This window comes from Orycteropus afer, unplaced genomic scaffold (assembly GCF_000298275.1).
Source record: "Orycteropus afer afer isolate SDZICR_OR568_19922 unplaced genomic scaffold, OryAfe1.0 scaffold00006, whole genome shotgun sequence".
Taxonomy (NCBI): domain Eukaryota; kingdom Metazoa; phylum Chordata; class Mammalia; order Tubulidentata; family Orycteropodidae; genus Orycteropus; species Orycteropus afer.
Window position 1 is genome coordinate 3,970,702 of NW_006921593.1, and position 25,377 is coordinate 3,996,078.

The 25,377-nt window shown below is 41.4% G+C and overlaps 1 protein-coding gene across 1 annotated transcript in view; it reads left to right on the forward strand.

Moving 5' to 3' along the window:
- Positions 1–25,377, forward strand: part of GTF2I (general transcription factor IIi) — a 108,454-nt gene that overhangs the window by 45,806 nt on the left and 37,271 nt on the right. Inside the window, exons 11-14 of the mRNA XM_042780966.1 lie at positions 838–900; positions 15,018–15,128; positions 16,637–16,702; positions 23,030–23,213. Coding sequence (XP_042636900.1) covers positions 838–900; positions 15,018–15,128; positions 16,637–16,702; positions 23,030–23,213 — 424 coding nt within the window. The remainder of the gene's footprint in view (positions 1–837; positions 901–15,017; positions 15,129–16,636; positions 16,703–23,029; positions 23,214–25,377) is intronic.

Below are 25,377 nucleotides of genomic sequence, written 5' to 3' on the forward strand. Positions count from 1 at the left end.
ATATATATATATATATATATATATATATATATATACACAAGGCACGTACGGAGCGAAAGCTGACCAGGCAAATCGGAATTGCTTGACGGTTTTACGGTTCGTCATGGGATACTGGGCTTTGACATACTTCATTTTTGAGCTCCTTATTGTCATAGTGCAGTGTTAATAGTGGCATTGAACGTGGGTTCTGGTCTATATTTCTTTACTAACAAACATGCTCTTTGGCCAGGAGATTAACCTGCCAACCTCTGCAGAGTGAAGGGGGCCGTGAAGATGCCCTCTAGCTGAGTTCCGGCACGAACATACTTACAGCCATTGGTTTTGTGTAGTAGCAATAATCTTAATAAAACACTCAATTTTTAAAAGTTATATATGATGAGGGCGTATGGTCCTGTATGCAATTGTTAATAGTTTTTATTGCAAAAAATTGACGTGGTCTCATTTCACAATGTGAACTGCTCCTGCTGTTACTGAAAGGAGAGAAGAAGTAGGAACCAAAGTAGGACACGTTTGTTCGTGTTCTGGCCTTCTCTCATGGCGACAGGAAGAGGGTGACGACCTGACTTAGGGTCTCATTGCCCTTGAATACAGATTTTTTGAGTCCATAAATTCAGGTAATTTGGTATTATCAGTATTCCAGAGTTTTTCTACTTTTTGTTTTCTCTTACCCCTATTTGCAACTAAAAAGGTTCAAATAATTTTGTAAATATGAAATGAATTAAAATGCCATTTCAGTTATATAGTAGGCTGCTCTTGGCGTATCAGATCAATAAAATGTTGCAACATGTGGAAAATGCTTAATAATGAATGTCATTTTAGAATTTTATTTTTTTCAAGATTCTACTCAACATGTCCCTTCAGAAACAAGTGAGGACCCTGAAGTTGAGGTGACTATTGAAGGTTAGTTATTTAAAAGCCTTGATTCCAAAGTTTACTTCTGGTCATAAAAATATTTGTCACATTCACATTGCTAAGTATGTATTTCATTCTTTCTTAAAGGAACCTTGTGAACAAAATTGAAATATATACATTTATGTGTGACCAAAGCAGCCCACTTCCCAACAGTGCACCCCAGTGCTTTGGGAGTCTTAGACAACAAAATTCAGACACGAAAATTAGCATTGGCCCATAGGTGGACCAGGCTATACCTTCTATGAGTAGGAATTGAACAGTGAAAAAGAAAACTATGACCAGACTTGAGGTACCCAAAAATAGATTCTTTCTTTAATTTTTTTGGGGGGTGGGTGGTAATACAAGAGAGCTAACTGGGGTTGGGACCCCATTTTTTTATTATTTACATAGAGTAGAAAGTGTCCATGGTTTAGTTAATAATTTTTGAAGCAAATTTTCTCTTACATTGGTACTTAAACGCTAACATGTATCTGTTCTTAAACACCCTTGAAGCAATACCTGCAAACTGTTCTAACGTCTTCTCTGTGGCTAAGGCTGCTTCAGGCCTAGTGTTTCTGTCACAGATAGGTGTGAAAGCAGGTGAGCGAGATTGCCCGTGAATTGTTGGAAGATTCAGCTAAAAGTAGGAGCACTATCACTTGATACTTAATAATTAAGTCTGTATTGATTTTTTTAAAAAATTAATGCCTCCTAATACTGCATTTTTACGCAAATAACGGCAGCCATCCCCCTCCCCAGGCATTTTCATAAGTGCACTATGCTAAGTTTTTTAAAGCATCATTTTTAAAAAAACTACCATATCGCATAGGCTGCCTTGCTGTTGGCAAATAAAGGTAACAGGCAGGCTCATGTTATTTGCATAAAAATACAGCACTCTTTGTTTTGTCCCTTAAGTAATTCCTGTGGTAAAATAGGAAAAAACACATTAGACTACACCATGTACAGTGTCCTTTGTCCTGCATTGCCACCGGGCCTACATATAGGGGCAGGTGTTAGTTTATTGTGATACTTTTGAAGTAATTTTATGTACACACACACACACACACATACACACTTGTGTACATATATTTTATTTTTGCAAAAATGTGCAGATGTTTTTAGTATATAACGTAACACACAAAAACACGTATATTGCATTTCTCAGAACTTCCCCCCTGCTTTTTTTAACTGCTGCACAATGTTTTTTGGTTAGGATGTTGTCCTCTTCTTTGGGTTTTTTAATTAACTGTCCCCTAATGGTGTCAGTGGGTTATTCGTGCTGGTTGGCTACTTCCCACCGTACTCAAAATGTTTTTCTTCGTTGCCTCTAATTGGTAGCTTCCACCTAATATAAGATACAATAGTTTTTCAGTTCTTAATGTTTTCCGGACTCTCGATTCAATACACCGTTTCTTTTCTCCTATTAATATAATTCTACTAACCTAAAGCAATTCTGAATTACTTTCAGTCTGGCATTGAATTTATTAAAGTGTAGTTACTTTTAGTTAGAAACCTCATTAACTACCAAAGCAGAAAATTTTAAGAGCATGTCAGTATTAAAACCATTCAGGAGTTTTTCCTTTTTATAGAGATAAGAAAAATTACTTTACAAAGATAATTGTTAAAATTATAAAAAGAAAAAACTGAGAGGACTAATAATGAAGTTGGTTTACCTAGTCATCAAGCAGATGAGGGCAGCATAGAAATGGTTAGAAAGTAAAAGCTTGCTTTGATCACCAGCACCCTTCATAGATGTTAAGATAGTCAAACAGTAAATGGCTCATGAACTTGGGTGTGTCAATATTTTCAACTTTAGCTGCTTCAGAGAGAGTGAGAATTTCCATGTTTTCAGCTAGTGCCTCAGGCCTGCTGTAACAGCCAGTCTCGTTATCAAGTAATGGCATATTAGCCAGGGCTCTTCATGGTCCATAGACTACACCTTTATAAAGCCATTAGTTTAAAGCTAGCATTTTTCTATGGCATATGTGTTCATGTATAAAACTATTTACCATCCATTCATTAAATGGGTAAATAAAAATTGTTAAAGGACAAATAATCCTTTTTATGTATGTATTAAGAATTTGTCTGATGTTCACAAGGATGGTCGTATGGGAACTTCTGTGGACCTTGGGTTGATAATGTTACTTGTATTTGTTTTCTAGAATGATAGCTGCAAAAGGGTGTGGAAACTATTTGAATATGTATAGTTAGAAAGTTAGGCTTTGGTATATCCTCATGGTAGAACATATGCAGGCATTAAATTAGTAATTTTTTGAAGAAAATGATCTGAAACAGGAATCTTAATGTAATATGTTCCATTAAAAAATATATACATTCCTCCTGTTACAGAAAAGCCTAGTGTAAGAGGGAACAAGGTTGGGCATTCCTACTTCCGTAGTGATACTGCCTTGGAAGCCCAAGGAGGGGTCGCTATGAGTCGGGGCCCGACTCAATGGCAAATAACAACAACAACAACAAGAGGGAACAAGGGTGTGACTCAATGGCAAATAACAACAACAACAACAAGAGGGAACAAGGGTGTGAAGCTCTGTGTGGAGATAATTGCAGCTGTGCTTGGAAGAAACAGGGAAGACAATAAGCAAGAGCAACTTGTAAACCTAGGGGTGATTTTGTTTTCTCTTGTAACTCTCTGGTGCTGCAAGGGTGGAAGTGTTCGACTGCTAACCATATGGTTGGTGGTTTGAACCCACCAGCTGCTCTGTGGGAGAAAGATGAAGCACTCTGTTCCCAAAAAGTTTTATAGCCTTGGAAACCTTATAGGGCAGTCTGCTCTGTCCTGTAGGGTCACTGTGAGTTGAAATTGACTCATTGGCAGTGGGTTGGTTGGATTGGTTCTGTCTTTTTACATTTCCCAAATAATCTCTGTGTAAGTTGTTTGTTTGTTTGTTTTTTAAATAAAATAACTATGACTTCACAGTAGTTTTTCAGATTTTCCACATTGTTTTAATCCAACCATCTGACCTTTATCTGAAATTATGTGGAATTACAAAGAGGCTAATTTGGCATTGATTCAGACATGTTTTCTATACAAGATAATGTTACTCGTGGCCTGTAGTGCTCTGAGGCACATTAAGTCAGTGGCGCAGGCTTGAGATGTGTGGCTTAAGTTTGGGAAATAGGGCTTGGAGTCGTAAAACTGCCAAGGCCCCACATTTCATAAACATCAGGACTAGAGGTTTGGGCCATGTCACATAGCTGTCAGGTGCAGTGTCTTTGATATGTGTAGAGAAAATGTTTCCTTAGGTGTGTCTAAGGTCTGACTTTATTAAAAACGCAAGTGTTGGGTTTAGAAGTGTCTTTGTGAATGCAGTTCTCTTTCAGGAATTATTCCCGACCTTGGGTCGTTCACATGATGCTCCTTTGGGTGGCCTGACCCTCCTGTACCATCACTCATTTTTCTTTAATTGATTGCAGGTAGATGCATGTTTGAAAATTAATTTTACGTCTTCATAAGTAAAACTGCCTTTGATGTTAATGGGCTTCATCTGCCTGTTTTATTACTTTCTCACGTAAATTGAAAAACACAGTAAATGAATAATTACTTTTATAAGGACCAGCGTAGAGCTGGTTCCTGTGAGGTGGTGTTTAAAGATGTCCCATATGTCCAACTTTTCCAAACTGCCGTACCTCTCCATCATTTCTGACATCAGCTACCATATTTTTTCACACATTCTTTCAGTTTATAAATCTAAATCTTAGAACCCTTTAGGATCATGGCAGGAATTAAGCGCAAGTCCTACACCGCGGACTTCAAACTGAACGTTGTTGCAAGGGCAGAAGAAACAAGCAACCGCGCGGCAGCGAGAGAGTTCGAGGTCGCAGAGTCGTCCATCCGCGAATGGAGGAAAGAGAAGAAGGAGCTGGAGAAAATGAACCCGCGAAAACGCGCACGTCGGGGGCCCAAAGCGAAATGGCCTGAGTTGGAGTACGACTTGAAAGAGTGGATCATTTCTCGAAGGGAACAGAATCAAGCTGTCTCTACTGTCGCAATTCAGATCAAAGCCAAGCTTCTGGCAAATGAAAGAGGAATTCCAGATTTCAAGGCAGGTTTTGCCTGGATTTCTAAATTCATGAAGAGGAACGGCCTTTCTGTGAGAATGAGAACCATTGTAGGCCAGCAGCTTCCAGATGACTGGGAGCAAAAGATGGTCAACTTCCATGAATTTGTCTCCAAAAAAATCTCAGAACTTGGTATCTCTGCACAGGACATAATTAATATGGGTGAGGTTCCAATGTCTTTTGACATTCCAGCCAACAGGACTGTAGCTGCTTCAGGGGCAAAAAGTGTAGCGATTACTACCACTGGGCACAATAGGGCCTGCTTCACTGTAGTCCTTGGCTGCACTGCGAGTGGAATGAAATTAAAGCCCATGGTGATTTTCAGGAGAGTTACTATGCCCCGTGAAAAATTGCCCACCAGTGTGATTGTTCATTGTAATAAGAAGGGATGGATGGACTGTGATGTTATGAAATTATGGGTAGAGAAATGTTACAGGACCAGGCAGGGGGGATTCTTTTCGAGGAAGTCTTTACTAATTTTTGATGCCATGGTTGCTCACAAAGAAAAAAACATTCAAAACTATATTAATTCAACTGGTGCCCATATTGCAGTCATACCTTGTGGGCTTACCTGTAAGCTGCAACCACTAGATATAGCGGTCAACCACTCATTCAAGGCTTTGGTGAGAAAAGAGTGGGATGAATGGATGCAGTCTGGGATTCATGAGTTCACACCATCAGGACGACTGAAGTGGGCGACGTTTACAGAAGTCTGCAAGTGGGTGGCTTCTGCTTGGGGGAAAATAACCCCAGAAACCATCCGTAACGGCTTCAGAAAGGCGGGGCTCGGGTGCCAGAGCAGCGAGGGCAAAGATGACGATGCCAGAGGGAGTGATGAGGATGCAGTTGGTTCAGAGGTCGCAGAAGAGCGTCCGCAGGCATCTCTCAGACATTTCAGTGATGATACTGAGGAGGGATCGGACTTTGAAGGGTTCCATGAGTCAGATGATGATGATAATGGTGATGATGATGATGATGATGATGATGATGATGATGATGAATAAACTATAAAGTGGCCTATGTTAAGACAAAAACACATTTTCTTCTGGTGACTTATTTGTTGGTTTCAAAAGGAATCGTTACCAAAAAGTGTATCTCCGTTTAAGATTTATGAAAGCAATAAAACACAAGCAACAGTTTGTAGTTTTAGGCCTAGGATCATTTTTTACTTACCAATTTCCAGCTCTTTATGCATTCATACTCTTTGGTTTCAACATGGCGCCCCATTTCCATATCAGCCCATTCAGTTCGCCATTGGTTGCACTTAGTTTAAGAAAATACCTACCTTAAATGGAGTTTCCAAGATCAACGTTATCTAGTAACATTAAATCTGTTGTACAGAAAAAACCAATTGACATTGAATCAGTAATATGTAAAAAAGAAACACTGGTATAGCACGGTATAAAAATAACGCGCAGAGGGAGGTTACGTGGTTTGTTGGTGGGGTATAATGTACACGTTATTTGTGTAAACCATGGTTGTCTCCCTTGGTACTCTGTAGTAGCTGTTGACCCTTTCATACTGGATGAGTTCACTTCCCTCTCCCAGTCATTGTAGGAGGCCCAAATAGTCACTGACACTTTGTCCTTCAGGGTGGCAGAGTCCTCAGGGTGAGGTTATTCAGCTTCTAGCCATTCAGGTGTGCTGAAGGTGTCTGTTTGACCTAGCAGTGTTCTCTGAAAGTTGTTCACATTCATCCTCTGGCCTCTGATAAAATTTAACCGAGAGGAGGTTATTCACTTACCCTGATGTCTCTCGAGGTACCAGCATAATGTAAGATTTTCCCTGCTGCTTAACCCATTTGTTTATTTCTTTTTCCTCAGCTGTTACTTCTTTCTTCCATTTGTCAGTTATTTTCACCCAAACTTTTCCACTTTGGGAAGGGACATCAGGTTCCACTGTTGTACCAATCCAGGTTGCTGGTAGCAAGACCAGTCTAGCAAGTGCCTCCCACTCAGTCACCTCCCACTCATGTTGGGTGGGGTTACATAGGTACAACAGTAGTGGGTTGTCTTGATTAATATGGCTGACAGCACTATTCTCTGTGAACCTCAGTTTTGCAAGGAAGGGGAAGGTACATTCCTTCCCGTCAGGCTCTTGGGAATCCTGACATGCAGATTCAGGGGTTATAGTCTCCTGCTTAGGGATTACCACTGCTTCTGGCACCCACAACTGCAACCCTGGTCCTGGGATTGTAACATCTGGCTGGCAAAAAGCAATTTTAAGTAATGCAAGGAAAAACTACGTGGCAGCAATGTTTTCCCCAACCCCCTCTTCCCTAGGTCCCCTAGATAAAGCACAGGAAACTGTCCAGTGGTGAGCCTCCCTTTGTCCCCCTCATGTGGAACATAAGCCAGTCCTTTGTGCTTTTATCTTCCCCTGTTTTAGATAACTGGTTCAGTTGCCCATTAAAATTCTCTTTTAAACCATCATCCAGAGGGTGGGATACATTGTGGTATATTCGTTTAATGTGATGTTTCTTGGCCTGTTGTAACCTGTGGGGTATAAAGTATGTTCCTTGGTGTGATGAAATATATCTCAGTGGCCCAAACTGGTACAGTATCTTTTGTTCCAAGCCTCTACTGGTGTTTTTTGAATTTCTGTCTGTCACAGGATGTGCAAAGCCTAGTCCAGAGTAAGTATCTTTTCCTATGAGGGCCCCTTTGTAGCCGCTTGGTGCTACTGGTGTCACTGGTCCAATATAATCAACTTGCCATCTGTTTCAGGGCCTACACCACCACCCGCCCGGGGGGATGGGGATCTGCCCAGTAGCTCTCTCTTTTTCTGGTGGGTCACATAGGGCTGTTACATGGAGAATTAGTTGGCACCAACACTTCCACTGTTAGCATGTCTTCAATCAAAATAGTAATCTCCTTTTGTCTACAAGGTATCCTGTCCTGTTTCAGATGAACAAAGTGGGTTCAGACACATCTAATAGTTCTTATTTATCGTGTCCAATGAATACTAGTCTAAAGGCAGACTTTTACATGCCTTTAAATATACAATATCAGCTAGAGGGAGTTCCTCAATAAGATAATACTGTCCATATCAGTAATGCATTCAGGTAAGGGAGATACAATTACTTCATATGATATCTGTTCAAATCTTCCAGTTCTCATGCAGGCTTTCACCTTAGTCCCATCAACAGCTGCATACCCATATCCACCCAGTCTAATGTTAGGCCTCTTCAAGGTTTTATTTGGAATTATAATACATCGGGCTCCTTTCTCTGGGAACGCAACAAGATTTCTTCTGTACTGCTGGGCTGTTTCACCTGCACATATGCAGATGGTCTAGGGGCCCTAGTGTTAATCCTTATTTTGACATATTGGGTGAGCTGCCTTTAAATGGCCCCAGGTGGAACTGTGCATCATTAAATTCTTCCTGACTAGAGTGAATAGAAAAGACTTGTTGAGGCCTCTTTAACATTTGGGAATCAGCAGGGCTTTCCACTGGTCCACCCAACCTCCTGTAGGTTAGCATTTTTGTTTCCACACCATCAGTGTCTGCTTTATTCATCGCATTTCCTAGTGATTTCCTAGTGACCATCTAAAAATCCTGCTGGGGTAAGTTCTTCCCACATTGCCCCTTCTCATGTGAATCACACTTGTTTCTTGCACCTGTAAGACCCATGTCGGGAAGCTGTGCCAACAGATCCAGCGAAGCTGCTCGGATTTTTGCTGTGTCTTGCAGTAGCAGCGTTAACCTGGGGTGCCCGTGTATAAGCAGCTCTCTTGATTGCCGTGTCTGCTGTGACCTCTGTAAGAGGTTACTCACTGGGTGAATATGCTGGTTGCCACGATGCCGTTCCAGCATAACTAGCATGAGCAGCACACGAGCTGCTTCCTCTCGGGTGTTCCACGGGCCGTGCAGAGAGGGAGAGGGGCCGTTCTCCTTGTCGGGGTAAACCAGTCTCACTGCAGATTTTATCCAGTCCACTCGGCTGGCCGTCCCCTTTGGCTTAACTAGTGTGTGATGAGATCTTGTAACTCACTCGTGACTGTTCCGTAGTGAGTTGTGGGTCTTACATTAAGCTAAACATTTCCATTCTGTATCATTCAAAACTAAAAACACTGCCCCAAAATTCATTTCTCACAATCCATTTAATAACCGTTTCTCAAGAAACTGAATATAAAAATAGTGACATGGGGTGTTAGACTTTGTCTTCTAATTGTGCAAGGGGAAAGACCGACTCCTTATCAGCATTAATGCCTAGGGCTAATTCCTGTGAAGCAGAGCTCAAACATCTCTCCTCTGTCCAGCCTTTTCCAACTCTGAGACAATCCCTCTCTCCCACAACACTTTCTACTTCTCTGCTGGGTTCCATAATTGGTTGTCATGGCCACACAGTTCACGGACAGTACTTAACGTTTATTCAGGTAGTAACAGGTTACAATTCAGGATCGAGAACCACTCAGGATACGGTTCTTTGATCTAGACAGCTACTCGGTTGTGACAAAAGGCAGGCCTCTCCCTGGCTCTAAGCAACTAAGCCCCTCAAGGTTCTTGGTCTGGCCTGGCCTGGCCTCTGTCCTGCTTGGGCAAGTGTTACAAAGCTCTTTAGCTGTACTGGTAAGTGTCAAAGGCAACACGTTCTGCTAGTGAGCCTGTTGCCTGAAGGCTTTTATTTTCAGTCTCTAGCTGTGTTGATAAGTGCCTGGAGGCACCCCACTCTGCCAGCAAGCACTCCTCCTGTGGTCTCCTGCTTCTGCTGCCTCTGCTCCTGCTTGCCGTCTCTGACACAGTTCTTGCTCTCTGCACGAGCTGAGAGGTTTGTGGCACAGGGATCTCGGGTCCAAAGGACACTCCACTCCTAGCTTTTCTTAGTGGCAATGAGGTTCCTCCTTCCACCTCCGGGACGACTCATTTTAAGCCTAGTGGGACAGCAGATCTGACCAGTCCCCTCCTTAGGATTCCATACACTTTATTTGCATGTTCTTATCCCCACAGGGTTCCGTGCACCTTATTTGCATTATTGGCAAGCTGTGTCCATCCCATGGTGGGCCACAAGCACCTCATTTGCATACTCCACCCAAACGTGGTGTGAGTTAAAAAGCCCATGGTGGGAAAGGCATGTCGCAACAATTCATTGCCTCACACTGATAGTGGTCTACACGTTGAAGCAGCTGCTTTACCCTGGTACTCCCTGGTTGAATAGTACATTGGTTTTGCCTGTTCATGTCCCAGATTGCCTTGTTGGTGACCAGAGGTGGTAGGGACACGTTGCTTCAGCATGATTTTTCCTTTCTGGATCCCCCTGAGATTAGCAGTTGGAGCCACAGCCAGACTATCTGGGTTTGACTCGGTGCTGCAGTCCGCCACAGCATTCTTTTTTCCAGCTGTTGTGGTAACAGCAACCAAGAAATAGCATATCTTGCCTTTTCCTTATCATGTATTTCCTTTTCTGTCCAACTAGCCAGTTCCCTGGGAATCAGAGCCACCGCTCCTACTTCCCATGAGTGGCTTTTCAGTTGGGGAACTGATTGCAATTACAGGAGCTGCTTCAATCCATGGATACTTTTTAGATCTCCTCTAGGAACTCAAGGGTTACCTCTTTTTTTCCAGAACAACATATTCCAGTGGGTCTAGGCCGATGCAGCAAATCTCACCATTGTGACACCCAACTAAATGGATAATTTTTTTTTTGTAGGCATTAGCACAAAGCTGGTTTTTAAGAGGCAGATGTTAAAGATGTCCTACGTGTCTGACTTCTCCAAACTGCCCCTCCTCCGTCTCTGACATCAGCTGCCCCTCCGAACTCCTGGACCATACTTAAGAGTTAAGTGGTTTATTAGGGAAGTAAAAAGGTAGATCTCAGGATTAGGAATGAGTCAAGAACTACTCAGGATACCACTCTTGACTGGGACATGCCTGCTGGCCCTCTGCTATTAGGCCCTCCTCTGGAAGTGTTGCAACGCTCAGCGCCTTGTGTCAGCAGCCCCCACCTCACGACAGCTGTCTCGCGTTGCTACTTGCCTCTGTCGCACTGCCATCTCTCACTGTGTTCCGTGTTAACAGCTCCTCCCTCTGTGTGCATGTATGTCTCTGTTCAAGCCTAGTGGGATGATGAAACTGACCAATCCCCTTGTAGGATTCCTTACACCTGATTTGCATGGTCCCGTCCAATACCCTTTGGGGGCCACAAGAACCTTATTTGCATAGGCCGACCCAGTCATGACAGTCACAAAGATTTTGGCTGGGAAGGCCATATTAATGTTTCACAGATACACAGACATTTTATCAAACGACTGCAGTTCCGCTTGATTGTTTACATTCATATGGTATGTGGACTACAATTTGGATAACACTGTAGACCTTCAGTATGGCACTGTGGCTGATGACTGACACTTGGATTACCTGTCATTCTCTTGTAATATCTATGGAAGTTCATGCTTAGGTCATCTGTAAATCTTTGGCTGCTGCATGTGTCTTTGGTTGTGCTGTTCATACGTTCATACGTTCGTTTAATTATCCATAAATAACCAGCACCTTCTGTATTCTGGGCACTATTCTAGTTACCCAGGGCGAGAGGAAGGTGCTTTCAAAGAAGGTGGTGGCAGGAGAGCGGATCAGTGGTTGGGTTTGGGAAGTATTTTGAAGATCAAGCTGATAGGCTGTGCTGCTCACAGTTTAATTACTGTGCCTAATAAATGACTTGCAATGTAAAAGTTTGCAGAAGTTTGTAATTGGATACTTTTAACATTTCAAAAAATATATGCTTTTTGGTTTCTTGGCTGTTAAAAAGTTACTTGATGAAGAGCCAATGGTTTATATAAAATAGGTTTAGAGTAATGACTTGGATCCATGCATGAAAACTGCTCTCTTTATTAGAAATAACTCAGAGTAATTTCAGGAGAGAATTAGAGCCTGGCTTATTTTTTTTTACCTTAGAATATGTGTCTGATTGATTGTACGATCAAATACTACCAATTGGATTTGTTGAAAATAGGAGTGTCAGAAAATACTCCTGTGTCACAGTCCAGCGTGTGAGAGAGTGCAGTAAGAAGCAGCTTCAGCTATGAGGGCAGCTGTGGTCTCCTAGGCTTACCTGCAAGCCTGCTGCAAAAAAGGAAAACAGTGTCATCTAGATACACATTTTGAGTTAGGAACACTGCTGCTGACTTTGTTCAAGGTGCGGCAGCATAAATAACACTACTATATATTTAGACGTTTATTTTAAAAGCTTCATGTTGGTTTTCATGATGTAAACATTTTTTGGTCAGGACTCAAAGTTGAGGCCTGGTAATGTGTATATTGTTATCCAAACGTGGTTGATTGTAATGTTGAAATACTATGCTATTTGTAATCACAGTTCTAAACGCTGAGCTGGACTGACAGAGGGAAATGGTTTTGTGTGATGTGCTGTGCTTGTTTACAGAGAAATTAATAATTTCAACCCTTTCTGGAAAGCATTTTGAGGTCAAGACTAACCGACTTCGCCATACTTTCTCAAAACCAGTTAGTTTTTCTGCACCGGGGAGTTTACTGGAGAAAAAATATGGAGATGTGGCTAAATGTATAGTTGTTCTTTTCTACCCTGACTTAGAACTCCCCAATAATTATTTAATAAAGCAACATAGGAAATGGATAAGTCTTTTAATAGAATGTGTGGTGTATCTTTATTACCACAAATAATTCATTTCTTTGTATCTTGTTCGCTTTGACTAGATTGTACTTGATTCCTTGTCGTTGGAGAGAGAATGGGATATTACGTACATTTTTAATATAATTTTAACAGTCTTTCGATTGTTTCTCTCACCTTGTTAAAAAATAACTAACATTCATCTTTTTGTCATGGCTGCATACGTTGCATTTATAAAATATGTTAATGCTGTTAAGCCTTTCATGTTTGTAACATAAGTTGAGATTGACTAAGGAATGAGGCCTCAGTACTGAAGGATACTGTCTTCCCCTTTCCCTTGGCCTCAGTTTCAACAGTTTTTAGGTCATTACTGAGATCAGCATAATGGATTGTTGCTATTCTTCATTACCATCCTATGCCTATACGTACATTTATTTATTTATTTGTTTGTTTATATGATTTAATTATTCAGACTATTTTAACCCATCAGGAAAATACATAATGGTTTTAAAGCTACTGCTTAATGTTTTAAAAGAAGTATTTTAATAGTAGACAGTTAATCTTTGCCAGTATTCATAGATGAATTTTTGCCCTTGGTAAGTAGCATAAAAACACTCTGGCTACTGAAAGCTGTTTGGAAATGGAAAAGGAGTTTTCTTAAACATATGTTTTCAGAATTGAAGGACAAACTTACAGATGGTATCTGATGTTTCCCAGAATGGGTCCACTTCAATTTGAACCTTAATGTACTCCCAGATTAGCCATTTGTTTTCTTGCCAATTTGACTCATTATACTAATTTAATAATTACGAACCCAGATGATAGACTCAGGGCCTATTTTACTGGGAGTTTGTCACTTTTCAGTTTTTTCTATCAAAGATTTTTTCTAGATTTGAGTGTGGGTTTGTAGAGTGCTATTGAGCACATCGGTTTCTATAGTGTTGTAATTATCGACAGGACAGTGTTTCCTGAAACAGTTACTTTGTCTCCCCAAGCACATCAGCAGATCCTATTGTGTGTTCACACGGTGTTGGTGACCTTAGTTCCATTTGCTGCTGTTGTCCAGAATCATTAGTGATAATTCCCAAGTGTCTGGGGGCAGTATAAGAAGAACCCAAAGACTGTGAACAGGGGGACAGCGTCTGACTGAGCTTGCTGTTGACGTGGGAGGAATGAGATACCAGCATTTTACACTTTGCTCACATTTTCACTTGACTAATATTTAAAGCGTGTAACATTTATCACCTGTGCGGCCCAAGTCAAAATTGTGTGTTGGTCCAAATTTGGATTTCTTCCTCCTTTTCTGAGGGGCAGCATGGTATTTTAGTGGAAGGATTTAGACTCAGAATCTAATGGTGATGATGTTCAGATCACGTGATAGTCTCTGAGCCTGTGTCTTGAGCGGTGCAGTGAAGGTGACATTACAGCCATCCAAAAGGTTATCTTTGTATTTCAATGATAGTTTCTTGTTCCTGCTTCTGTCTTCACCGTAGTAGTTAGTTCATCAAATAAAGTCATTTAAATCATCGGAACTAACGTGGGTTTCTTCCCCGCTGATACTTGTTCCTAGATGTGGAGCTTCAAATTCTATTTGTAACAATTTGCAGGCAATATTTCAGCAGAAATAATAGTGTAATAGTAGTGTGTCACTTGACATTTTCAAAGACAAGAAGATGACAATGATAGCTTTTATCTACTCCAACATCTGTGGTTTCTGCGTTAGATACGACGACTTATTACGTCATGTTGTAAGATAGATAGAATGAAGAGTTGGCTTGCAGGCATACTCTCCAAGCAGCATCTAACTTCCTAACAGATGTCTCCAGGCATCTATTCTGTGCCTCTGAAACATCTGATGGTCACTGACATCTACATCTGGGTTCTTTATTGATGAAATCAGTGCTGTTTGTTTCACAGCTAGTAAGTTATGGAGCCCTGACTCGTTAGTCTTATAGATTTCGTATTTGTTAGAAATGTTTGGCACACGGTTACCCAGCCTTCCCGGCGAATGCTTGAATTTTGTGTATGCATAAATATTTTTTCATTCAAGCTTAACTTGCGCCCTCATTTCTTAGATATCTGTGTAGCATTAAGTGACTGTCTTCATTAAAACTTTTTTTTTTAAAGACTTAAAAACAGAATAAATTTCTAGGCAACTCTTTGAAAGTTGTGGCCTTTCGCAGAGGGAACAGGGGGTATTGTCATGACTCAATTCAGACTCGGCTAAGAGAAGGAGGAGGCAAAGTCGAGGCAAATGAGCTCTGTTCACTGCATGCCTGCAAAAAAAGTAGGAAAATGACCAGTTGAAATCGCAAGCGCGTGGAAGATGAAGACACAGCAGCAATGTGTCGCTGTGCCAGCAGCTTTCAGTAGCCCTGCAGCCTCTCGAGGGTTGCGAATGTAACCGCAGTGGCTGGAGCTGGTTTAGACTGTGCCTGCAGTAATGACAGCTTTCTTTTTCAAGATGATGATTATTCTCCACCTACCAAAAGACCAAAGAGCAGCGAGCCACCACAGCCACCAGTTCCTGAACCCGCCAATGCTGGAAAACGAAAAGTCAGGGAGTTCAACTTTGGTAAGTGCTTCTTTTTTTCCCCACCCTGCCAAGTGAAAAAAGTTACAGCATTCTTTTGTAGAGGAAGAAAGCTTTAAAATGTATTACCGGTTGCCACTGAGTTGATTCCGACTCCTGGTAACCTATGTGCATCGGAATAGAGCTGAGCTCTGGTGTTTTCAGCGGCTGGTTGATTGGAAGTGGATGGCCAGGCCTTTCCTCCCCGGCCCCGCCGGCCGCACCTGACTCACTGGCTTGCTCTCTACCAGCAGCGGGTTGACCATTTGCTCCACCCAGGGGGTCCTCACAGTCCACCATAAAAGCACGTGCAGTTTTAAGTAAAATCACAGACGTTATTTCAACATGGTTTGGGTTTACCAAGGCATCAGATATTGTATCCTCTGCCATTCATGACAATTAACGGACTCGATAACTCACCATTAATAACTTGGTGATACCATTACATCTGTTAGCTTTAAAACCTCCTTCATTTAAGAACTATTTGACCTCGTGATTGTGTTGATCTGCGTAAGTGCAGTTGCTAGTTGATTGAGGCTCCAGCTGATTATGTATTCCAGTTGAAGGGATTACATAAAATACTCTGGCAAAGTATTTCTGTGATCCATAGTTTGTATAAATAGAGTATTTAGCTTGTTTACACATTAGAAATCATATGTTAATATTCTGACCTGTCTTAGTCATAATCAGCATTACTAGTAGAAACTGAATTTGTGTATGCACCGAGTTTAAAAAAAACTAAACTCACTGCCATCGAGTCAGATCTGACTCATAGCAACCCCTCCTGGGGTTTCTGAGGCGGTATCACTATGGAAGTAGATTGCCCAACCTTTCTTCTAAGGAGTGGCTGGTGAGTTTGAACCGCCAGCCTTCTGGTTAGCAGTCAAGTGCCTTAGGCACTACCCTGAGTTTACACATACTCATGTTCTTTAGCACTCTATTATAATAAAGTTGCAGTTTGTGTTTGCATGTGTGAAATTTTGTTCCCACACAGACTGGACGTATCTTGTAGGGAGTTTCCTAGGTGGCCCAGAGCCCATAGTCATTTTTTGCCTACATTTTATAGTGTTTAATTAGACCATCCCTTTCTCCTTGGTGCTTTTCAGAAATTAAATAAACTGTAAAACATTAAGAATCACAGAAAGGGGGCAGTTTCACAGAGAAGCAACAGAATTGTATAGACTAAGCTAGACTGGGAGACAGTTGAGTATGTTACATATAACTCATTCCAAAAAACCCAAACTGCTGCCATTCAGTCAATTCCGACTCACAGGGTTTTTTTTTCCCGTGGGGGGCGGTTCCCGAGGCAGTAAATCCTTATAGAAGTAGATTGCCCAGTCTTGCTTCTGTGGAGTGGCAGGGGGGTTTGAACTGCCAACCTTCTGGTGGGCGGTCAGATGCCTTAGGCCCTGCACCACCAGAGCTCCTCGTATAACTCTTTAGGCGGTGAGTAATGTTCCCACCTCACCTAGGGCTTTACTATGGAAAATGAACTCTTTCTCCTTTTTCAGAGAAATGGAATGCTCGAATTACTGATCTCCGTAAACAAGTTGAAGAGTTGTTTGAAAGAAAATACGGTATGTCTAAACTTAAGAATTCTTATAATGCTTTTTCCATAGCTTTTTAACAATGGAGCAACTGTTCATTGTTGGAGGGAAACATGGATAAGTCTAGTTCGGCCTGTGAATTGAGTCTTACATGCTTTTCTTTTGTAGAGTCAGTACAGTGTCTGTCTGAACACTGTATGCGCTCTTCCTTCCAAATGACTACCAAGGGAATGGAAAGCTCTTTTAATTACGATTCAATTAGCATTTCATTTAAGCCTTCACCATGCATATTAGAGTATTTATTGTGAAGTGTTGTTTCTTGATTTTAAGTCATCAAGAATAAGGGAAGACTATTTTTTCAACTCATAGTCTCTTAATCCACTATGTTAAATACAATATTTACCTAAATAGCTTTTTCCTGCTCTTATATTGACAGATACCTGAGTTTCTTCAGAGTTAGATTTCACCTTTTTCCTCTTCTGGTACTTCCTTTTTTTGGGGTGTGTAGGGGTGGTAGGTACTATTTTTTTTTACAGGGCATTTAGTGTTTGGATACCATCCATTACAGTGCTGAAGCATCTCTCATCCTGCATTGTTGGGTATGTGTGTGTGTGTTTCAGAACAGGGACACATTATATTCCCTGCATCAAGCTTACAACGCAACACACTGGCATCGAGTCAGATCTGACTCATAACGACCCTTCCTTGGGTTTCTGAGGTGGCATCACTACAGAAGTAGATCGTACAACCTTCCTTCCGAGGAATGGCTGGTGCTTTTGAACCTCCAGCCTTCTGGTTAGCAGTCAAGTGCCTTGTGTGCTATGCCACCAGAGCTCCTGCATCTATCTAGCTTAGTGCATTTAAAATAAGAAAAAGTTGCTTTCGTGTCGTTTCAACTCAAGGTGCCCCATTTTTATTTCAGAGCAGAGCTGTCCTCAGAGTGTTTTTTTTCCCTCCTTCACCCAAGTTACTAAGTGCTGGTGTGCCTTCCTTTCCCCGCCCACCCCATCAAAGAACATTTTCTTATGAAACCTCTTTCTTGACTTTTTACAGTAGACCACTATCATCCAATACTTGTCCTTTTGTGATTGACTTCACTCAGCATAATGGGCTGTAAGTCCATCCGTGTTACATTTTGCACATTGATCACTGTTCTTGAATGTTGTGTTCCATTATGTGTATGTGCTATAGTTTGTTGATCCATTCCTCCGTTGATGGGCATTTAGGTCATGTCCATCTTTTTGTTCTTGTGAACAGTGCTGCAGTGAACACAGGTATGCATCAGTCTGTTCATGTCACAGCTCTTATTTCTTTAGGACATACATAGTTGTGGGATTGCTGGATCATATCTTTTCCAGCTTTTTAAGGAAGCGTTATACCGTTTTCCACGTTAGTGCACCATTTTACAGTCCCACCAGCAGTGTATGAGGGTTCCGGTCTTTCCACGCACTCACCAGCATCTGTTGTTTCCTGATTTGTTGAACTTTGCTGTTAGTGCTGGGCTGCGATGAGGGCCCATTGTTGCTTTGATTTACATCTTTCTAATGGCTAATGATCATGAGCATTTCTTCATGCTATATATTGAATGTTCACCTTGAAATTACAACCATCTTTATTTTTTGATCTTTTTATTTATTTATTTTTCATTTGAAAGACTCTTTATTATGTGATTAGCTAGTCAGCTGAAAAATTGCATGACATAGAATTTTGAATTTTTGTTTTTTATTTTTATTGTAATTTGGGTGAATGTTTACAAAACAGATAAATTTTTATTTATATTTTAAAGTTACACGTTGTTGTTTGCCATTGAGTCAGTCTGACTCATAGCAACTCTATAAGACACAGTAGAACTGCCCCATAGTGGGCAGTTAAAACTTTAAAACTTTTTATTGGGGTTTGGGTGAAAGTTTACAGAGCATGTTGGTTTTGCTTTCAACAATTCATGCACATTTTGTTTCGTAACATTGGGTCCTTTCACCTCAGTGTAACAGCACTCTTCCTGCTGCTTCCCTGGGCTCCTGTCTGTCCATCTTTCCTGCCCCCTTCCGGCCTTCTGAACTTTGGTTTTGTGCAGATGCTGCCCTTTTGGTCTCCTGTGGCTGATTGGTCTGAGGAGTACCTTCCTCGCTGGTGTTAGCTGTTCCCTCTGCGGGCCTCTCTATTGTTTGGCTAAAAGTTGATCCTTGGAGTTGGGTTGCAGTCTATCTAAGGGTCATAGGGGTTTTATTTTCTGTGATTTGGGTGAAAATTTACAGAGCAAATTCATTGTGCATACAGCAGTTCATATACAACTTTGTCTCATGATATTGACCACAATTTCCCACAATCCAACATCTCCCATCCTACTTTCTCCCCATAGTTACCTTTTCCCTGTGTCCATCCCTCCATGCCCTCCTGCCCCTTGAGCTGTCTCCCTGTGCATACACAGCCCTTCTTTCTCCCATGATTGATCTCTCCAAGGAGTGTATCTACCTCAGGTAAATGTCAACTCATATGCCTATCTTTTGTTTGGCTGGAAACCACAAGTGTAAGTTCAATTCCAGACCTGAAGGGCAGCTAGGGGCTGTAATCTAAGTGGTTCCACCAGGCTCTGTCAGACTACAAACCTGGTCCCCGCCACAGGGTTTTTTAAAATCAACATAATTTTGTAGAACCGTTGTAGTTTACAGATTAATTGTGCAGGGAGTGCAGCGTTCCCATACACCTCTTTCCCCCCATCTTTGCTGTTTTTCCTGTTATTAACATCTTGTGTTAGTGGACTGTGTTTGTTTCTGTGGTGAAAAATAGTAACGAACATTTGGTAATCCAGCATTTTTCTCACGTGCAGTTCACTGACTCTGGTTCGTTCATCGTGCAGCGCAGCCATCACTGCTGTCTGGTTCCAGATTATTCCGTTAACATTGAGAGACTCGTTGACCCTCAGCTGAGACTCCCCTTCTCCTCCTCTCTCCCGCGCCAGCAACCACCAGTAGAATTGGGTTTCTGTATGTTTGCCTGTTCTAGAGAGTTTATGTAAGTGGGTTCATAATCTGCTACCAGCAGTGTTTGAGGGTGCTAGTTTCTTCACATTGTCATGAATAATCTTTTATTTTCTGTTGTTTCCTTTGTTGATTATTTTTTGGATCATTGTATCTACCACCGTCGTCATGGTGGTGAAATGGTGTCTTGTGGTTTTGATTCGTATTCCCTCGTGGCTCTTGATGCTGAGGGTCTTGTCAGGTGCTTATTGGCCACTTGTGTGTCCTCTTTACTGAAATACCTATTCAGATCTTTGAGCCATTGTTTTTTGGGGTGGTTTTTCTTTCTGTGTTGAGTTTTGTAGGATAAGAGTTCTTCGTGTGTTCTGGGTAATAAACTCTTGCCGGTTTATGTGGTTCCCCCAGTTTTTCTCCCGTTCTGTAAATTGTCTCTTCATTTTGTCGATGAACTTCTTTACACTTTTCTTTTGAGAAAATCCAGTTTCTTTTTTGTCATATCTGAGAATCATTATTAAAGATTAGCATTTTTCTGAAGCTTTACTTACATTTTCTCCTAAGAGTTTTATGCTTTCAGTTCTCACGTTTAGGTCCTCAGTCCGTTTTGAGTTCATTTTCTTTATGGCATGTATGGTTCCAGTTTCGTTCTTTGTATGTGGAGATGCAGTTGTCTCATTTATTTCAAGGCTACCCTTTCCCCATTGAATAGACTTAGCATCTTGTGGAAGTGAGTTGAGCATAGATGTCTGGGTTCATTTCTGAACTCTGGAGTTTGTTTTGTATGTCACTATGTCTGTCGTTACACCAGGACCAAGCTGTTTTTATTACTTAGCTCTGTAGTCTTTTTTGAGATTGGGAAGTCTGAGTCCTCCTACTTTTTTTTTCCTTTTCAAGATTGCTCTGGCTAGTGGCATGCATCCCTTACAGTTCTTATCAATTTGAGGATTGGCTTTTCTCTTTCTGCAGAGAAGGCTGTTGGAGTTTGCTGGGGGTTGCATTGAATCAGTAGATGGCTTTGCTTGTTCTGACATCTTAACATCATTAAACCTCAGTCATGACTGCAGAATGCCCTTCCATTTGCTTAAGTCTTCTTGAATTTCTTTAGTGCTATTCTATAGTTTGCAGTGTACCCTTCTTTGACCTTCCTGGCTGAATTTATTTCTAGGTCTTTTATTCTTTCAGATGCTATTGTAAGTGGGATTATTTCCTTAGTTTCCTTTTCAGAGTGTTCATTGCTGATACAGAGAAATCTGACTGATGTGTGAGTGGATACCACATAGCCTAACACTTTGCTGAATTCACTCATAACTTCCTGTGGCATCTTTGTGGGTTTTTATATATAATATCATGTCATCTGCGGAAAGGGATAGTTTTACTACCTCTTTCCTGATTTAGATACCTTTTATTTTCCTTGCAGCTTAAGCCATTTTGATTGTGTTTTCAGTTGGCCCATTGCAAAGCCAAAACTCTTGATATGTTCTATATGGAAACCTCACTTACTGATAAGAGCATGTCTCTGGAGGCATTGCCCAGCCTTCATCCTCTCTGAGCCAACAGACCAGTCATCCTTGTGAAAGGTCATGGGAATTGTGGAAACAACTTCGGAAGAGGGTTCAGTGAAGCGGGCCTGCGCAGTGCTTTTGTAAATACGCAGCCCATAAGGACAGAGCCCATGCTCACTGTTCTTACCTGGGTTGTTTCATTTGTAATTTTAGATAATTTACTGTTAATCTCAGTGTTCCTCATAAAGCGAAGCAAAAATGATGTTTTTGCTATGCTCATTTATTAGACTACTTTGCCTATAAGAAAATAAACATTATTTACCAACACTTGTGAAATTACAACAGTCTTCACATTTTATAATTGCAAAGAAATTTGATTAGTGACTGCCTGAGAGGGAGATACTTTCATTGTGACAGGTAAATAAGATGATTCGCTAAATCTGTCTCAACATTTATACGTGATAACGGTACACATAAAACTTAGTGCTGTACATTATTGTTTAGCTAGTAAACTTCTACCTTAAATGCCAGTGGGGCTTCTCTGATGGAGCCCCATGTGGCCAAGGGGGTGGGGGGCGGAGTGAGGGAGTCAGAGAAGTTGTTCTCTTTTGGGCTATGCCAGGAGCGCCCTCCCCCCCCCCCCCCCCGTTTGGGGGCCCTCTGGAAGGCTGCTGAGAGGACCGTGCTGTGTTAATTCAGTGGGAGTCTTTGAAAAACTGCTGCTCTGCGTCTGCTGTGCAGTCACAGAAAATTGTGCTTTGTTTTCCCCTTACGTGGTTTAATGCTAAAGGCTTTTCTGATCACAAATGTGCCTGTGTTGTTGTTGATGGGCCTAACTGACGTATTGCAAACATCTTATGAAAATTTCCAAACTTAAACAAAAATGGAGAATACAGAAACCCCCGTGTGTCCCTCACCTCAGCGGAGGAACCTGTAACGTTTTACTTCATTTCATTTCATCTCCTAGCCTGCCTCGCCCCTTTTTTTTTTTTTGAGGCAAGAGCCAGTTGGACTCTGTCCAGCCGTGGTATCATCTCCCTTCTCCCGTAGCATTTCAGAGCAGGCAGAGGAGAAGGGAAGCTGATGTTCCTGTGACCCTTGGTGCCACTGTCACCTGAAAAGATCGCTTCTGATGGGGCATCTTACAAAGCTCCCTGTTGTGTGATCAGATGGGCCTGTTAAGGTTGTTCAGTCACATCTCCAAAGTGCTCTTCTGGCTGTGACGACTGCCGTGCTGTGACGCTTTCACAGGTGGTGCATTCCTTACATGGGGGAGTAGATCTGGGCTGGATTTCTGCAGTTCCAGAAATCTCTGCTTCTGTCGTTTAGAAACAAAGCTTTTGCAAGTTGAATAGTGGTGGTGGTGGTGGTGGTATGTGCTGTGGAGTCAGACCCGACTCAGCGACCCCTACTTGGGTGGCCCAGCCTTCCTTCCAGGGAGTGGCTGGTGGGTTGAACCGCCAGCCTTCTGGTTAGCAGTCAAATGCCTTAGGCACTACACCACCAGAGCTCCCAGTTGAATAGTTAGACTAATGTTTGTATTTCTAAAAACTGCTTTCATTATGTGTTGTGTATTAGCCTATATGAACTTGGCTATTTTATTGGCTCCATAGGCGGTTCGGATTTCACTACGAGGTGTATCTCCATTCTCCAGCAGCAACGGATGACGTCATTGCACGTCCCGGGGAACAGATTATTGGCTATTTGGTGTGCTTTTCTCTGTAGTTTTTTTGTACCACTTCTTCATTTACAATAACAGAAGTAAAGATAAATTTGTAAAAAGAAATCAAGAGCAATGCATACTCAGTTATACCTTTCTATGAAAAATGCTTACCACCTTGTCTTTTAGTGAGGTTTCTCTTCTCTTTTTACCTTTAAAGCTCAAGCTATAAAAGCCAAAGGCCCTGTGACGATCCCGTACCCCCTGTTCCAGTCACATGTGGAAGATCTTTACGTAGAAGGACTTCCTGAAGGAATTCCTTTCCGGAGGCCGTCTACTTACGGAATTCCTCGGCTTGAGAGGATATTGCTTGCAAAGGAAAGGATTCGATTTGTGATTAAGAAGTAAGACTCTTGCTCAGTTCTTTGTTCTTTATTAATGTGTCTTTGTGCTGTTGATAAAAATTCAGTAACCACTAGGGCTAGGTTTAAGAAGTTGAGGTTTAATTAGGTGTGTTTCTGTTCTCCGTTTCGGGTGTATCTATGGACAGGACTGTGGGACTCAAGACAGAGTTAGCTGTTGGAACGTGGACACCTGACCAGTGGACAGCTCTCATGGACTTTTCTGATTTTCTTCTCCAAGCATTAAAGATGTAGTACACTTCCAACCTCTTGTTTTTGAGGTCTAAAATGTTGAAAGCTTAACATGAGAATGTTTGACTGTGAAGTTTAAAGTCAGTAGTGAAAGGGCAGGAAGAAAGTACGAAGTTAACGGAATGCTGTCAGTCCCTTAGCACTGACTTTAAAAGTGCAGCAAACAGGTTTTTTTTAAAAAAGAACGTACAGCCCTTAGAATTGGATGTGGCAGGGTTTCCTTTTTAAATGGCAGGACCATCACACATTTTTATATTTTCTCCTAATTTTGGTACTAGTAAAATTACAACATTTAAAAATTTGTTGGGTCATTCATCAACAAATTCCAGCAAAGGTAGGTCTATGCAGACCTCTTACATGTTCATAAAGCAGTTAACTAGAGGTGCTTGCAAAAAGGGAATGATTGGAGTACAGCTGTCTAGGAAGTTAGAAACTATACTTGCTGAACTAAAGTTCTGGTGTTAGGGCTAGGACGTTGTCCATCGACTGTGAAGAACATGGTGAAACCATGAGACAGGAGAGAGGGAATGGAGTCCTGATCTGGGGACATCCATCTAACAGGAGTTGTCCCTAAAAAGGATGATAAGGGATTAAGTGCAAGGCAGGATAAATTAGAGGACAGAAAATATATATACCTAGTGACATGTTAATAATGTTTGAATACCCCAAGGATTGAAAGTGAGGGATCAGGACATATCAGAGTAAAGACCCAGGTCATCCACAAAGAATGACAGTCACTAATGACCACTTTGGATGCCACAACACTGTTAAGTGGCTTTTTTTTCCAAATTGTAAGTGAAAATGAATTCTGCACCCATAAAAACAGTGTGTTTTAGGACATGTAAAGGTTTATATAACCTTATCAGACAGTGGTGCTGTGCACATCCTCTTTCATGTTGTTTCAGTGTGTTGTTGTTGTTGTTGTTGTTGTTTGCCGTCAAGTCGGCCCCGACTCATAGCGACCCCTCCTTGGGTTTCCGAGGCAGTATCCCTACGGAAGTAGATTGCCCCATCTTCCTTCCGAGGAGTGGCTGGTGGGTTTGAACCGCCAGCCTCCTGGTCAGCAGTCAGGTGCCTTAGGCACTATGGTATACAGAGTTATTTATGGAAATCCATCTATCACAGTAATAAGAATGGATTCTTTAAGCTTTCCTGGAAGGTCTGTGTATTTAGCCTCGATTCACCTATTTTGTTTATTCGGGATAGTGATTCTGTAGCTCTTAATAAATCTATTTTATTTCACAGTTTAATAACAATGAACAAATATTATGTAGACCATTGACTTAAGCGTGTATCAATTTCCAACATACCTAAGGTTGTGGATCATGTGGGCCCAGTTTATCTGTCCAAGATATTCCTCCTCCCACCCTGAGATTAGGCATAACAATAAAACAGGAAAATGAGATACGTAAATTAGATGGTAAAAATCTTAGGATTTTTGACTTATGTTTATGGGCTGTTGAGTTATTAGGGAAAATAACACATATGCAGGTAGTGCCAAGCTTTATGGTGTGTTTTAGTTATTTGCATTAGGACCACCCACTCGTTTTTTATTTATACTTTATTTTTAGTGATACGTACCACTTAAAGTGTATCGGCTATATCAGCACATAATTTGCTGGTGTTATCGTTCTTAGATGTTGACTTGCAGATATTCGGTTTTATGATTTATGGTTCAAAACGCTGTTGTATAGCAGGCTTTGGCCTGGTCTGCAGTGAAGCCGGTTTCAGGAGTTGTAATGGATAGAAAGCTGGAAAATGTTCAACTCTAACGACATAGACATAGGACGATAGAACTGAATACACGCCCAACAGCTGTTAAAACTTCAACTTTGCTCTTGTGACACTGACTTCACTGTAGACCAGTCCTATAACATAATTTTATCCACTGTTTATACCATAAGAAGCATCAGTT